At 40.9% G+C, this 16253-nt stretch overlaps 1 protein-coding gene across 10 annotated transcripts in view; it reads left to right on the top strand.

The window, feature by feature from the left end:
* Window positions 1-827: 827 nt before the first annotated feature.
* The window catches only part of PLB1 (phospholipase B1), a 79137-nt gene continuing 63711 nt past the window's right edge, over window positions 828-16253 (top strand). For 4 of the 10 annotated variants that reach the window (XR_005700252.2, XM_040060346.2, XM_040060345.2 and 1 more), the window contains exons 1-12: window positions 2158-2324; window positions 2657-2845; window positions 6626-6663; window positions 7786-7852; window positions 8337-8395; window positions 9786-9817; window positions 10679-10722; window positions 11715-11799; window positions 12295-12346; window positions 13458-13544; window positions 14036-14098; window positions 15376-15458. Coding sequence is in view for 9 of the 10 variants with exons in the window: in XM_040060346.2 (XP_039916280.1) it covers window positions 2797-2845; window positions 6626-6663; window positions 7786-7852; window positions 8337-8395; window positions 9786-9817; window positions 10679-10722; window positions 11715-11799; window positions 12295-12346; window positions 13458-13544; window positions 14036-14098; window positions 15376-15458 (659 nt within the window). In the remaining variant the exon portion in view is untranslated. Of the gene's footprint in view, window positions 1462-1527; window positions 1592-2157; window positions 2325-2656; window positions 2846-6423; window positions 6515-6625; window positions 6669-7785; window positions 7853-8336; window positions 8396-9785; window positions 9818-10678; window positions 10723-11714; window positions 11800-12294; window positions 12347-13457; window positions 13545-14035; window positions 14099-15375; window positions 15459-16253 lie in introns of those variants that run through there. The other 6 variants (XM_040060347.1, XM_040060351.1, XM_040060352.1 and 3 more) reach the window with 6 other exon arrangements.

Here is a 16253-nt window from a genome sequence, read left to right as displayed (position 1 = left end):
AATTGAGTAAGCTACCTCCCTAACTTACTCAGTACAAGTACAAACATCTTGGGTTTAATTATGAGTGATTGAATGCTGAGTTTTTTGTCTGTTTGTTTTTATTGTTGGGAGTTTTCCTTCTTTTAATATGCAGCCATACCTTCATTATTGTATTTTAAAACAGTGGTCTTATAGGTGAGGATTTAGGTTAAAAGAATTTTTGGGTTTTGGTATTCTGTATGAATAAAAGAAACGCCAGAAAAGGCTCTGCTTAACAGAGGAGGTAAGGATAAACTTTAAAGACGTGCTAAAAAAATTCCTATGGCTTTCCCAGCTGTGGCTCTCATTCCAGGGATGAAAGGTGAAGCTTTGGGTATATTATAAGCCGCCTAAAAATGTAGCAACGAACCAAAGAGTTTGGCTAATATGCTTTAGCACCTGTGTTTGAGTATCTGTTTGGGTGTTGCTGGCTTTAAAACTGTAACTGGGAGTTGGCTTTTTATTTTTTTTGTTTTGCACCGTTGGGTGTAGGCCTGTCCTTTGCTCGAGAAGATGCCAAGGCATAAAATTTCTGCTTTTTACCACCAAATCTCACCCAAAGTTCTTCTGTGCCAGTTGTGTATGAGCCCTCTCCATCCAGGGCAAGTGACAAGAAGACTCACATGATTCAGGCAGGATTAACTACCAGGCTTAGCTAGCATCTTGTCCCACCTGAGCAGCAGCAGGCACTTTAGGGAAGACATAAGATGTTCTGTGTTGATCATTAGGCAATCAGCTGCATGGCTGCAGTTCCCTACGGTATTCCTAAATACCATCAGCTGAGGGCTGTTTTATGCTCTGGAACTCTCCTTGCCTCCAGTAGCTGCACCTAGCTTTGCCCTTGCAGTAATGTAAAAGCTTTAATTTCTCTCTGACACTTTCTGTATCTAACAGAAAATTCTCTCTTCTCCCTTTTGCAAACATTTTTTATCTTTGATGCCACTTGTTATTTGCTATTCAGTCTAGGAGCTATTTTGATGCTTTGGTGGTGGGAAGGAGTGTTTACAAGAGATTTACAAGCCTTGGAGTTAGTGTTGTTTCACTTCTGGAGCCTGTCACAGTGTTTAAAGGCTAAACTTCCTCTTGGATCTGTGGTTTATGGCAAATGAATGAATTAATGCTACCTTCCTTTTCATGTTTTGCTTACAATGAGGAAGAAGCTTTCTGGGATTTTATACACTTCCAGGTCTTCAAGAAGTCTGTTTCTCAGACTTTTGATAGTGAGAGCTTTCCCTTGAGGAGTGAAGCAGCCACAAATCCTTGTATGTAATGACAAAACCCACCAAAGGTAACTCCCATCCATGCTGAGACTGTGCAATGCCACCTTGACTGAGAGCTGATAATGGTCCTGACAGCCTCACCTGTACCTCCCTCATTCTGAGGAGGTGCTTGGGAGTTCCACTGCAGCTCAGCCCAGGCTGAGTGTGGTACTGTGCCCTGACAGTGAGTAAAACTTTAACTTTTCATTACCTTTCTGGTTTAAAGAGTTTGGGTGTCAAACTGTTTCAGGTGTGAGACCCCCAAGCAGAATGGACTCATCACTCTCAGACTTGAACATGTAGCTGTGTCTGAGGTGAGAAGTCCCTTGTGTTGGTATGCTTTTGCTGAGTTGAGGGTGGAGATTCAGGGGTGGAGGAATGCTTTCCCCTGTCTATCTACATTCCTCCTTGTGTGTTGTTCTGGACAACAGCTGTTCATGTTCAGAATTAAGATAGCATTCCTGGTTTTTGAAAAGTGAAATGAGCACAAGATCTGCCTCCATCATGTTCCTTCACAGAATGTCAGATTTCTGTCGTGAAACAACAGAAAGCCAAAATAAACAAAACCCCCTTTGAAGGATGGGTTAGACTGCCCAAGTTGGGTGTGTTAGTGGCTTATTTAAGCATTTTAAGCTCTCTACATAAGCAGACTCCCATTATACTTGGAGGAGCTCTCTCTGGGTGTCTGTGGGCTCAGAAGAGGCCAAAGGTCACTCTGCTGTTTTGTGTGAGGAGAGCAGGCTGCTCGTCAGAGGTTTGACCCTGACGCTGTAATTGAGGCATAGTGATAGTCTCACTGGGGAATGGTGTATCACAATCTAGCTGGCATTTCTGCACACTCCTTGATTCTGCAGAAGGGGTTGTGCTGCTGTAATAGTGTCACAGCAAGGGGTTTGGAGACCTGGGCAGTGTGAGGGCAGAGCTACTGATCCTGCTTGTCTGGCACTGCTCTGTCTTGGCAAATACTGGTGAGGCATAACCCTGTGAAAGAAAATCTGTCAGAAGAGGAACAGCATGAGTCTGGTTGAAGGCAAGAAAGGAGCACAGGTAGGGAAGGAGACAAAAGGAAGAGCACAACCTTCCTCATTGGGTGGGTGTGAGCTGCTACATAGGGTTCAATTGACCTTGTTGCCTCAGGAGCAGAGGCTCCTTCCCTGCCTGGCAGAGGCAGGCTAATGCCAAACTAATGTGTTATGTATTGCCTGGAAGAGCCTTGACCCTGCTGGAAGCTGACTCATGTGATCTTGGTCCTTACATTTACTGAGAACTCCCCTGAAAAATGGCCAGCTCTCTCTGAACAAGTGAGAGGAGTTGTGCCCCTTCTTTGACCCTTGGATGGGCAATGAAATGAGATATCATCATCACTTTGCTTTCCAAAGGTAGAAGCTAATAAGTTTTATGGCTGCTGAGTTATCAATTTTTAAGATATAAAGAAGAAAAAGGAAGAGAATTTCTTTCGTCTCAGCCTTAACACCTAACACGCACACTCCAGGATTATCAGTTCATAGGGGTGGTTACCATGAAGCTGTTGTTAGGTGTGCTGTTCCTTTGGTTGCTCTCCTCAGAAGGTAAGTTTTGGAAGGCCCTTTGAAAATTTGCATTGCACAGTATTTGGGAAACTCTATTTTTAATTGTTGCAAGGTGGGTGTATAGCAGGAGTTTTAGAAGCAAGACGAAGAAAATCTGTGAGTAAAACTGTGATCTTAAATGCAATTTTGGGCACGTTTGATCATTTTTTGATGAAGATGTATGCATTGGTTTGTACTGCTCTGGGGCTAGACTGTGTCTTAGGCACTGAAGCATTCTGGTGAGAGAAACATCACCAAATAATTAGACTAGCAGTGAGATCTGTGTAGAATTGGAAATGGTGCAGAAATTCAAGCAAGGAACAGAAGTTTTCTCTGAACTTATAACTGTAATCATCTTATTTTCAGTGATAGAAGATTATGTGAATGGTTAGACAGCATCCTGGCAATCCAGGCATTGCTCAGATTTCTGTAATATTCAGGGTAGGGGGGAACTCTTGTTCCCTATAGTGGGTCTCTAAAGTCCATGTTTGGTGCCAATGACAGTTTTTGTAGGTGCTCAAGACTGGAAATACAGTGCATGCTTCAGCTTTATTGGCTCTGTGCTTCAGGTCTCTGCCTGTAAGAAAATAATTATAATTAGTAATACTGCTTAACCTTAGCTGTAGAATGTGATGATCACTATCGCAGAGGATTATAAGGTGCTCTGATAAATAATAAACTGTTAGGAAGTTTTGATTCCTGAAGTAATCAGAAGAAATTATCACATCTGAGCATTTTAATTTAGGGAAAATATGTGTGGTGGCTGCAGTTCTTCTGAAAATCTTATCTGGGAAAAAAGATGTTGCTTGATAGCAGCCTATAAGAATTGTTTGTGGAAGCAGATTAACTGTAAGGGCAAGGGATGAAGGGGTTAGACTCTTTCTCTCAAACTTTGGGAGAATTATCTGAAAAATACTTCCTTTTTATGTCAAGAAAATTAGAATTATTCAATGGTCTAGTAGGGAAGTAATTACAATACTGGGTGTAGCAGGAGTTTAAAAAGTCATCCTATGGAAAGTGTAAATCCAAAACAAACTAAGAAAACTGAAGGGGTTAAAATTTAATCAGCCAAGCCAAAAATTAATCTGAAGAGAAACAATGAATCATTGTTGAAGGAATGAAAACAAATAATTTTTTTTCCAAATTCTTCTGAACATGGAGTCTGTAGGACTGACTGATCTATAAAAGAAGGCTGAAGCCTGACAAATTATTATTTTTTTTGGTGTCCTTGCATAACAGCTTAAAAAAGGCCTTGCACTCCAAGCCTTTCAGCACAGGGTACAAGAGGAGTAACAACCAAATCCTTAAACAAACTGATGACAAATGGTAAAAGAACTGCCAGGATTAGATGATATCCACCCAAGGGAGTGAGCCAAGCAGAAATATGAGCATGTCCATTTTATTAACTGTGATGCTCATGTTGATCTTCCTTGGGATGTGGGCTCTGCACATGTTCAGAAGTGATCTGGATAAGGGTGTATTCTAACTTGCAAAGCTATTCCGGATGTTCAGAATGAAATTAGACTAAGTTTTCACCTTATATTTTACTCTTAGCCATGTGAGCACTGTGGTGAACTCTGAATACAAAATGCTTGACCCCAGAACAAAACTCTGAAGACATCAGTGCTAGTGATAGTCAGGGAGAAATCATTTCCAGAGTTAGCGAGAGACCAGCATAAAAACCACATTGCTGCTGCTGTGTACAGGGCAATGGTTCACCTGTATCTTGACTGTGATGTGGATTTTTCATCTTAAAAAGGTTGTTAAAAAAAAACAAACACCCGCAAAAAACTAGGAGGAGGATAAAGGGGGAGAGTGGTCAGATTTAGGAAAACATTTCAACCTGAGATCAAAGAAACTGACTCTTCAGCCTGGAAAAGAAGGGATAGATATATGGTAAAGACATACAGATGCATGCAAAATGGCAATTTGGCAGAAACAGGGGAGTACTACTCTTTACAAGAGAAACAATCAGGTTATTAACAAAAGAGAAGTACTTTTTTCCAACGTGTAATTGAGTGATGAAGCACTTTTTGCTACAAGTCTTGGGGAAAGCTAAAAGTGTGAAAGTATTAGAAAAACAAATAAGCAAATCCTTGGAAGAAAGATGGCAGGGAATTCTTCAATGTTAAGTAATTGCTTGCTCAGGGAGCACAATAATACAAATAGTTGGGAGGATAGAAAATGGAAGTATAACTGTATTTTGCTTATTCTTTGACTAAGCATCTGCATTTGGATATTGTCAGAGGCAAAATCCCAGACTTGACAGACTTTCAGTTTGACATGTTAAAACTGTTCCTCCAACTCCCAGAGTCCTGGAAACTGGGACTGGATCCTCTTTCTCTCTCAATGTAACCTAAGGAACTATTCTCAAATATAGTTGGAATTAGTGTTAAAAGTCTCAGATACTGAGTTTCTGCAGTAGATTTGTGTGATATACAGAAGTCCCTCATTGCTTTTGCCTCCAGTATCCCAAATAGAGTTGGGGTTCTGGTTATTGCCCTGAGTAAAGCATCATCAAAACCCACAGATTGAACAGACAGAAATGTTAAAAATATGTCACACAACAGGCAGGAAACTGTCTCAACCTTCTACAGAGTCCTGTAAAAATAATATAAATTTGCAAATAGCTCACAGCTGAAGCCCAAGTAGGGGAAAACCCCCACATATAGAAGTGGCTGCCTGTTATCAGATATGGTCAGGTAGTGGGCACGGGTGACAGGCTGAGGCAGTTATGGGGAGCAGTAGTGCCTTTGTGTCACTGCACTGACCGGTGTGCACAGGTCCCCAGAGGCAGCCCAGAGCCCCCTGCCCGTGCCAGGCACACCTTGCAGCTTGAGCACCACTGGCTGCCCTACACTCAAGGATGTTTCACCTGCTGGACTGAGCTGGCTCAGCTCTTACTCTGCCATTGACACGGAAATAAAGGTGTACAAACCAGAAGTACTCAGCAGGGCTAAGTATTCCAAAAATAGCTCCAGACTGTTAAAGGACTATTATCCTAATTCTGTATAAGACTTGCTGGATGCTGGTGGCTTCAGTGGAGCAAGCAGGAACAGCTGAGAGCGTGCTTTGAAGTTCAGCTGACCGAGGCTTTGTGGCTATCTTTGTAAATTTTAGCATAAACCAAAACCTATTTGTATAAATCCAAGTGTATGCTCAAGGAAAGAGAATAATGTTTACTGAAACATCTAAGGCCTGACTCCTGGCTCCACAGGCTATTTCGTCTGCCAACACTCTACTAAGAGAAGAAATTGCAGCTGTTTCTGTATCACTATGGCAAACTCTCAACAGTGTCATGCTGCTCCCTGACTGAGAAAGACGTAGATTAATGTGAATGGCTCCTTTCTAAGGAGTTTCACCTTGTACATGTTCAAACTATTCTAAATTTGGACAGAATAAGACCACAGCAGTGTATGAAATGTGCTGAAGAGGAAAACACATAGGGAAGGCCTGTGGAGGATGAGGTTGTTTGAGGTGATCCACAAGCAGTTCATCACTTGTTGGTATAAATCCATCACATTCTACTAATTGCAAGAGATCTCACTGGCTTATAATAACAAAAAGTTTTTTTCTAGTATAGGAAAATCAAAGAAAATATATGAGCCTCATCTTTGGAAAGGAGGGCAGGTGAGAAAGGTGCCTCCTCTTCAGATTCTTTGCTTTTAGGTATATTAAGTCTTATAAAGTTTTGGTGGTTTTTTTTTCCCCCTAAGGTAAAAAAAATAAAATTATATATATATATATATATATAATAACCCTTTCTTTAATGTTTTTAAGGCAATGCAGATGATCAGGAAGAATATTGGACACTAGAGGTAAAGTATGAGTACAACTTTTTTTTTTTTTTTCTGTTTTCAATACCTATCATTACCTATCAAGCTGTTGCTTCCTCTGAGGCAAGCTGAAGAAGAAAGAATACAGCTTGTTGCTCTAAACTGCTTCAGCAAAGAAGAAATGCAAAGCCAATGAGTCAGCAATGTGATAGTACAGCTGCAAGATTACAGAATGTTATCAGGAAATGAGGTTTTCTCCGAGCAGTGTTTGTTATTAGGTTGCATATCCTTTACGTAGGTTGTTTGTGGTTAGCACTTTTTCCTGAATGCTCTGTTGCTCTTTTAGAAACATAGGATTAAACTCTTCATTGCTTTATAACAGTGCAAAATGTCTGCATCATTAAAGTCCTCCAGCTGGGCACTTGGGAGCGTGTGGGGACCGTAGTGGCCCTTGTCATTATACAGATCTCACCTTTAGATATTGGTGATGGTGAGACAGCCACTCATGGTCACTGTGATGAGAGAACCCCTTGCCAAGTCACCTGGGGAGGCAAGGATTGCCTTTCATGTCCCTTTAAAGCACTTGATGTAGGTCTGTGCCTACCATAAGGATATAGGATGGCATTAAGCAATGTTCCTACTGGTACTGAGCTGTCTCTCACGCTGAGTGAATAACATCACTCACATCCTTGCCTTCTCTGATCACCTGGCCAGGTGTTGTTAGGGAGCCAGAATTGGTTCATTCTGCCTTTCCTGTTGCAGATTGGAGATGTAACATTTTGTTGTGTCAGTTGGGTGCCCCTAGGCACATGGGGATGCCTGCAGCAGCTGTCCTTATGACCTGTCCCAGATTAAGCAGTCACTGCAGCAATGGATGTGACTGGATGTGTTCAGCACATTTCATTGTTTGCTCAGGCCCAGTGCTGTGGCAATCAGTAAGAAAACTGAGCAGAAAGTGTCAAGTTCTAGAAGAGTTAACTGAAAATGCAGCTGTCCGGATCTGTGTTCCCATGTATTTCTAACAGAGGTATAATTGTTCTTTGAAATAGTTTACATAAGTAAAATCTTGATTCTGTGTGAGAATGGAGCCCATAGGACCCCTCATTCCACAGATTTCCTTGTTTGATCTAAGCAATCAACCATATTTATCTGTTTGTGTCTAAGGCTCTAAGAGGCTTGCAGTTTTCATGTGAGCAGGTGATGTTCCCTGAGACCCCTTCACCACCTTCAGGTTTGTATTTGCAGATATTGTCTCTGCAGAGGCTTTCCCTCACAAAATAATTTGAGAATGGGCTGGGGCAGAAACCAGCTGTTTGTGGGGATGCCTATGTATGGGATTGACTGAAGTGGAGCTAGCCTTTATAAACTCCTTAGTTTTTTGTTCCACTTGTGATTAATTTTCTACCTTTGTTTCTTTAGCTGGTGATTGGGGATCCACTACTACTTCAGTCATTCTCAGCGGTGTTTTTTGGATCTTTTCTTGACTGATGGTTGAGTATTTCAGTGCCTCTAAACACCCAGAGTATTTACTGAACACCTGAGAAAAAGTTTCTCATGCTTTCTGATTAGTTTAAAACCTCCAATCAAGGGATCAAGGGATAGACTTGTTACTGTTTTACCCAACTTTATGTTTTAATATACTGGCGAATGTAACTTGCTTTTAGGGTTACTGTTTTGGGGTGTTTTGTAACCTGAAGTCTTTTGCTTTTCTACAGTTCATGCTCTAAGGCCAGCTGACATTAAAGCAGTCACTGCAATAGGAAGTTTGCAAAGAGTAAGTACAAGCGGGAAATGTGCTGAACATGACCCATTTCCTCTGCTGTGATGATGTAGTTTGGGGTCTCAGGGTGTTCAGGACTTCAGTCTTTCCACAAGCATCAAAGACTTCTGGTGAAAAAACGACTGGAAATACTTGCTGTTCAGTGTTCCAATATACCCTGAGTCTAAAAATAGCTGGCTGACTCCGTGCAGGAGGAAATGTGATCACAGTGCTCTTGCAGAGAACCATGACATTTGATTAGAGTGCATGGATTTTCCTAACAATGACTGAAAAACTAAAAGAAGATGCTAGGAAAATTCAAACTAGAACAAATACAAATTATTGAGAAATGCAGATTTTCCACCTCATCAAGTGTTTTATGTAGAAACTGGTTTCCTACCTAGAAGGCAGAAGGTCTACAAGAATCACAAAAATGTTTCTGATGTATAGATCAGTGGGTAAAATTCCCCTGACTGTAATAATATAATCAGATTTGGATCATCATTATTTGTCTAGATAGTTGGAAGTGTATATCTGAAACAGATTTGAGGCCAAATTAAAAGGATTTAGCCACAGTTCTCAAGATTTGAGGAAGCATAGAAATGCCTGTAGAACAAAAATTGAAAGCCACTGGAGAGGCTTCAGCAGTGAAAAATCAGGGCAAGTCTCCCTTATTACAAAACAACTTTCAAATTTGATTTGGTATCCATCAATATATCATACTTTTCCTTTAGAAAATCACCACTTCTGGATTCCTTGTGAGTACCTCTCTCTTTTGAAAAAATGTATTATCCTGAATGCAAAGATGCTTCACCCATATCAGGTGCATGGCCCTTTGGAGCAAGTCTTTGTGCTGGTGTCTTTGTTGCTTGTGGGGGTGTCATAGAAAAACGTGTAAATGACCTCTTTTAAGGAATGTTTGGTTTCCTAGAGCAAACATCTCTGTCACTGTCTCCTCATCAAGCTCTCTGAAACCGGTGAATTTCCTCTATTGATGTTGTTTCTTTTTAACAGACACCCTTCTGAGTGCCATCTATGTAAATTATCTAAATGACTTCGTGTTTTGTCCCTTGTTGAAAAGGAGTAGATTCAAAGAAATTTGGTCTAGAACAGCATTTTGTTTTATGGAATTTGATTTCAACAAATCAAAATCTATTTTAAGCCATGTGTAAAAAATGATTAATGAAAACATTAACTGAGAAAGGATTACCAGATTATGAAAATGCACTGTAATAGGGAAGTTCTGGAAAATATTATGATTCTGTGAGTGATTACAACACAGTGGAGAAGAGTATGTGGAAAACAATACTGTCTCAAACAGGACTGAAATACACTAGGGGAACAGCATATGTAGGTCTAGTTTACACTTTTCTTAATATTATTCTTATTGCTTCTTTGTTCACAGACACCAGGATCTGGTGAGGATTTACTCCAAAGGTAACAATTAATAGTTAGCTTTTCTAAATTTCATTATTCTAATCTCTACAGTATCACAGTGCAGGAGTTAGGCCCAAACAATTTTTTTATTGTTTTAAAGAGAGGAGGAGAAAGCCTATGTTAAATAGAAAGGATTTTGAGACACTGAAACTTTCCCTTTCCTTTGGTAACAATTTTTTTGTATTAATGCAGGATATAGAATTACTTTACGGTTGCAATACCCTTGATTAAGAATCATTGCTGTGTGATAAATCCTAGGCAGTAAATGTCATAAATCACTAGTTAGAGATTAGAAAGCAGGGATTTATCAGAGCCAAGAAAGAATCCAGATACCCTGTCCTCTGCTTGGCTGATTCCCAGAGCTTCGTGGACAAGCTTTACCGCATTTCTAACTTCCATGCCCCTTTAGCAGATCTAAATCAGTGAGTGGCTAAACCTTGTCGCTGCAGGTCTGTTGAGATCTTTTGAGTCACAACATCCCAGATGAGGATTTAGCACTGCACACATAAACTTCAAAATACTAAGTTTTTTTTTAATGGTTGTGTGAACATCTGTGCCCACTTGTATGTGGGTATACACGGAGAGGCCCCTGCATCACTTATACTTATGTATAAGGAAGCACAAGTACTGCAACGTGCAGAGGGTACAGAGACACAGAAAAAATGAGATATGAGACTATGTTCTTACTCAGCAGTAGCTGATGACATGACAGTTTTGGGGAAAGAAAGGCCCCATTCTCACTTGCAGCAGCTGCCATGAGATGCAGCATAACTAATAAGAAATTGAGGCTGTGCTATAATATAATTTTTCTTTGAGAAATGTAGTAACAGGAACTTCCTGTTTTCTCTTCCCTTTCTATAGCACAGGAAAGAACTTCCTTGAAGTAAGCGTGACAACTTTAGCAGGTGCGTCTTGCTGTCACACTAAAACTTCAGCAAATTAATTTAGCAGCTTGCTGGCAGAAACTCCAGGGCTCTGCTTGGCTGCAGAGCAGGTGCAGCACAGGCACAGTGCAGGGGTGTAAGGGAAGCCTGAGGGATGGTGTTCCTGGGGACATGAGTACAGCCAGCTTGGGTTGTCCGTGATGGCCTTAAAAGAGACTCTCTGGGTAGACAAACAGCAGTGAAAAAGGGCTGTGACAGACTGCTGCAAGATTCTTAAATGCCCAACAGGGTTTTTTGGCCTCTTATTTCTACCCACTACATGGTCTCTGCTGGTGTGTGCTTGTGGCCCATGCTGGCCTGGTGAAATCTTGTGTGGGTTTACCTGCCCAGAAGTGCCATGTGCTTAGGATTTACACTGGGACTGCCATAGATGTGCCACATCTGAGAATTTGTTGCCTCTTGGCTGCCTCTGAAGGCAGCCATTACTTGCTTAAAGGGTATTGCAAGTAAAACTTCCATGCCCACTGAAATGCTGCTGGTAATATATAGCTGATCCTGCCCTCCAAATCATTTTCCTAGTGTCTTAACTCCTTGGTGTGACATTCCATTTCCCTGTAAAAGGGGTTCAAAACACGGCAACTTGTTGGTAGTTTGTGAGTCTCCCTGGGTAGCCTTTCCCAGTCGCGTCATTCCTACATCTGCCTCTACTTAAGCCCACCTGCAATACTTGTGGCTGACATGAGATAGGAATGGAGGTTTTTAACCTGAGTCTGGAGGCAAACTCAGACATCAAGCCTTCACTTCAGAAGGTGAGAAACAAAACCAAGAAAAATAGGTGAAGAGGGGCTTGGGCACACCTCTTGTGCTTGCTGAGATCCTCAGACTTTACATGTTCTGGTGCTGTTTCAGTTCCAGACTTGACATGTTCTAGTGCTGTTTAGTTGTGTTTAATGAATCAGCAGAGTGGCAGTCTGTTGGATGCAGATATTGCCTAACGTGTGTGTGTCATTCAGCTCTCATTAGCACCTTCAACCCCTCAGTCCTACATCTGTCCCCTCTGCCTGGCACAGCGGGAGAGACACCAGACAGTCAAGCCAGGTGAGTCCGAGGGACTTTTGGCCGGGCAGTTGATGTACGGCTGGCAAGGGGAAGGATGGAAATCTTTGATGCTGGAGCACTTCACTGGGCTCAGAATATGCTCAGTATTGGCAGAGACTGTCATTGTGGCTCAACTGGCACCTCTCAGAATCAGGAGGAACAAAGCCCCGCTTTGGGGTCTCTATCACCTGAGTTAATATCAGGTCTCGTTATAGCTGCAGAACAAATTTTTGGCTCAAATAGAAGTTGAGGTGTGCCCACTAAGCTGCTGTTTTCATCTAAGTGCACATGTCTGAAAGTTAGATAGCTGAATATTAACTAATCACCCAAAGCTCTCTAGTAGCACAGTCAATTGTCTAATCTTAACACATTTAGGAGAGAAAAGATTAATGCAGCCTGAATCCTCAAATGTTGCTTGAATCAATGGTAAAAATCAGCCAAAGCTTTAATGTTACTGGTGCCTCCACAATGTCTCTCTTCCTTTCTGCTTTTCAGAGACCTCCTGCATCAAGCTGAAGAAATAGTGGAGCTCATGAAAGTGGATCAGGTTTGTCTAAAGCACAGGAAAATTCAGAAAGTGTGGTGTTGAAGCAGAAAAGGGCAGAAAAGTGGTTTAATGCTTAAACAGTTCTCAAAAATCTTTTTAAAACAGAAAATGCCATTTCTTGAGGTTAACAGACTGCAGTCTTTATGTTGTAAATAACAATCAGTCCTGTGCCTTTCAAGTGCAGAATTTTGTTCTGAAAGGATCCCACCTTTTTTTACTTTTGTCAAAGCAGCTGACGAGCTTGGTAGGGAAGCCAATATGTTTGCTTTCTGTTGGCTAAAGATGTGAGACTTCTGCTAGCTACACTCTGTAACTGTGCCAGTGTTTCTGAGAAGCCAACCCAAAGTAATAATTCTCAGTATTTGTGTCTTCAGTTCCTTTTTGGTCTTTTAGGAACATATTTTCAAAAAAGACAATAAAGACCTAGATATGCTTTGGCTGATGCTTTGGCTGAGCTAGAATTATCATTCATGGCTGAGAGCTTTTTAGGTCCCATCCTGGAGCTTTAAGCATTCATTTTTCCTTTATTCTTAACCGTGATTTTGTAAAATCATCTTGAAGTAATGGGAAAATGTAATTGCCGAGGCAATTCTGCTGCTGACTCTTTCCTCTGCAGGGATTTAGCATGCATGTTTGTGGAACTGTGTGGTTCTAACCAAGGCTCTTCAGGATTGTACAGCATTGCCTAATAAACACAGCACAGCTGAGCAGAGCTCTAGCTCGCAGATTTTTTATTCCGGTCTTTGTCCCACTAGTGTGACCCCTTCTCAGCAATTTATATACAATAATCCTGTTGGCAAGCTGCAACAGTGATGGAAAGAAACATCAAGTTCTGTGCTAGGCTTTCTATCTTTTCCAATAGAGTCTTCTACAGCAGCAGCAATTTCAGGCTCTATCCTGAGCTTTTTGTAGATGTGTGTTCAGCTTTAATTGCACCATTTGATGCCTAACGATCCATTTGCCATGTCCTCTAAGGAAAAGCTGGATGGCTTGTCAAATGGAAGGGACCAAGATGGCCAGGGTTGGGCCATGGACTACTGCTTGGTCTCGCTGGTTTTGAACTCACAGCAAATTGTGTGAGTTCATCCTATTCCTTTGTTTTTCCTCCCAGATGATGGACTTCCAAAATGACTGGAAACTGATCACAGTATTTTTTAGTGCTGAAAGCCCATGTTCCTCCTATGCTTCCACACAACTGGTAAGTACTTTGTGGGGTGGTTTAGCAGTCAAGGCAGGTAATTAAGACCCCTTCCCATACTCTGCTCTCTGCCACAGGGAACCAAAGGAGTAGTTAGATCTGGGATGTTGGGACGCCTCTATGCAATGATGTAAGCTTCTGGCACATGATGTGTTTTGTATTTATGAACATCTGTACTTAATTTGCTATCCCTAGTCTGAGATGTCTTAGTAGAATAACCCTTTTCCACCTTCAAGTATAAGGATACTTTTCTTCCCTATCCCTGTCTCTTTTTTTTTTTTACTATATGTCAAGTTGTCTATTTATAGGCAGTTAAATTACAAGACTAGTTTCCATGTTATTTACTTGTTGCTGGCTAAGGCTGAATTTAGAATAGAGCGGTTCTTTATAATCCTTCAGTACACAGCTCAATACACAGAGTTTATGACTTTCAGGAAATGGATAACTGTTTTTTCTACTAGTTTTGTTGGCCTTTCTCATCTCCATTACAGAAGGACTGCATATCGGAAAACCTGGAAAAACTTACAGTTGTCTTGGATTTTTTGTATAAGAAGGTAAGATGTATTCATCAACCCCAAATAGCTGAATCTGTTGTGTATCTTTCCAGTCTCCCCTACTAGACTAGTGCTTGTACCACTCTCCACATGACTTAGAACACCAGTCTCGTTAACTTCAACCTGCTGGCTCCGTTTGTTTTCACTAAGTGTTTTACTCAGGTTTTTAAAAAGCTGACACATGCAAACAGAAAGGATGGATGGGTAACTGCTCTGTTTTGCAACACAAGCTAATGTACCATTCAGTCTTTGGGTATTTGTAAAATGATTTCTGTGAGAATTTGGAGTACATCTGTCTGGATCTGAAAGTTACTTGTAACAGGGCTTTTGGTGAAAGTAACTGATATCTAATTACTGGTGTGGAACACATAGGCAGTGTACAGGCTGCTAACTACGTGGGGATGATTTTTACAGACCAGGGAAAACATCCATTAAAATACAAATAATAGATATTTTTTCCTCTTTTGTGTTCATTTAAAAATCTCAGCCTTTCTAAAGGTTTTCTAGCTGGCTGAGCTAACAGCTATCTATTTATCTAGGATGGTTTCTGGGAAGCATTCTGTTCTATGTCTTGGTCTACTAATGACAGTAGACAAGATGAGGATAGATTACTACTAAAGCAGACTATAAACTGTTTAACTGAATTATTTCAATGGCTTCTTCCAATAATTTTGTTTTGTTCCGTTGAAGGCCTACAGCATATTCTAAATCTGCTATGGTTTGGTTGCCTCAGACCACAACCACTCGTTTTTCTCCAACTGACTTCGACAAATGTTGTTGGGGAAATGGGGGAAATTCCACCCACATATTCTCTTCAGATTCCCTTCACTGTTATTTCCAGAACCTGTTTATGTGCACTTGTAGAAGAGAAATATCATTATGTAAATGAAAAGCTGATTTCTGCAGGGGGGAGAGGTGTGGTGGTTTGCATGAGTGCTTGTGCTGTTATAGTCCCCAGCTTTTCATTGCTGTGTTGCCACAAAAATGGTAGTCCCAAGTTCATTTGAGTTCAGTTTAGTTGGCTGGTGGCCATTTTGGTTATGCAAAATGAATTGCTGTGTCTCGGTCAAGAAAACATGGTCACAAGTACTTCATGATGATCCTAGATTGCAGGCATAGGAGCAGGGTTCAGGACAGAATTGGAAAATACTTAGATCGTGGATTTTATGTAAGCAGAATACCAGGCCAGAGGTTGTAGATGTAATTTACTCTAATTGCTGCTTGCTGATCTTTAATTGCAAATCTAGCCTGAATAATTTTTACTTTTATTACGGCAGGTTCCCAAGGCCTTTGTAAATCTAGTTGATTCCACTGAGCTCACAACTGCCTCTCTTGCATGCCAAGATTACAGTAATGCCAGGTAACAGATTTCTTTAACTTCTTGTCGCTGTTTCATGCTGGTGTTCAACAAATAGCTATGTATATGCACTGACTTTATGACTGAGATACAATCTGCTGAGCTGTTTTTCTGCCCTTAATACAAAAGTATGTAAGATATTTGAAGTCTTCCCTTTGTTTCTGATAAACTCTCTGAAAGATATATTTTTACTAGGAAGCCAGTGCTTTTAATCCTATCAAATTGGACAGCGTATTTAAATATTGGGTCAGAGTTAAGGAAACAGAGAAAGCTTCAACACTGTATGAGCATTGTTCACCAAGAGCCAAGGCATGGGTTTGTTATCAACAGTTTTAGCCATGAATCCAAAACACAGCACCATATGGGCTGCTATGAGGAAAGTTAACTCCATCCCAGCCAGTCCCAGCACTTACGTTATGGTCACAAAACTGCACCATCTAGCTACCCCCAGTTTTTTATTCATTGATATTTTTGTTCTGCAACTCTCTAGTCAGAAGCCCTGTAGGTGCTTCAGAAGTTTGAATTTCTACATATCAATGTTCACAAAATGAGTAACTGATTTTACAGGACATTATTAAGCTATTGTAAAGATTCTGCTTAGGTTTAGGGTATGCCAGGGTAGAGAACATCCAAGTTGTCACTTCCGTATGGTAACTGCATCTATTTATCTGTCTTTCTCAGTACTTTGTAACACAAGTTTGAGTAGTTTGTGTCCCGATTTAGTACGGAGTAGGAGTGTGCACATGAGCAGTTATGATGGAGTAGTTTACAGCTGGTGAAATTACACTTTATCTTACT

This window comes from Hirundo rustica, chromosome 3 (assembly GCF_015227805.2).
Source record: "Hirundo rustica isolate bHirRus1 chromosome 3, bHirRus1.pri.v3, whole genome shotgun sequence".
Taxonomy (NCBI): domain Eukaryota; kingdom Metazoa; phylum Chordata; class Aves; order Passeriformes; family Hirundinidae; genus Hirundo; species Hirundo rustica.
The sequence above is the reverse complement of the archived record's forward strand: the minus strand, read 5'-3'. Positions and strand labels throughout refer to the sequence as shown.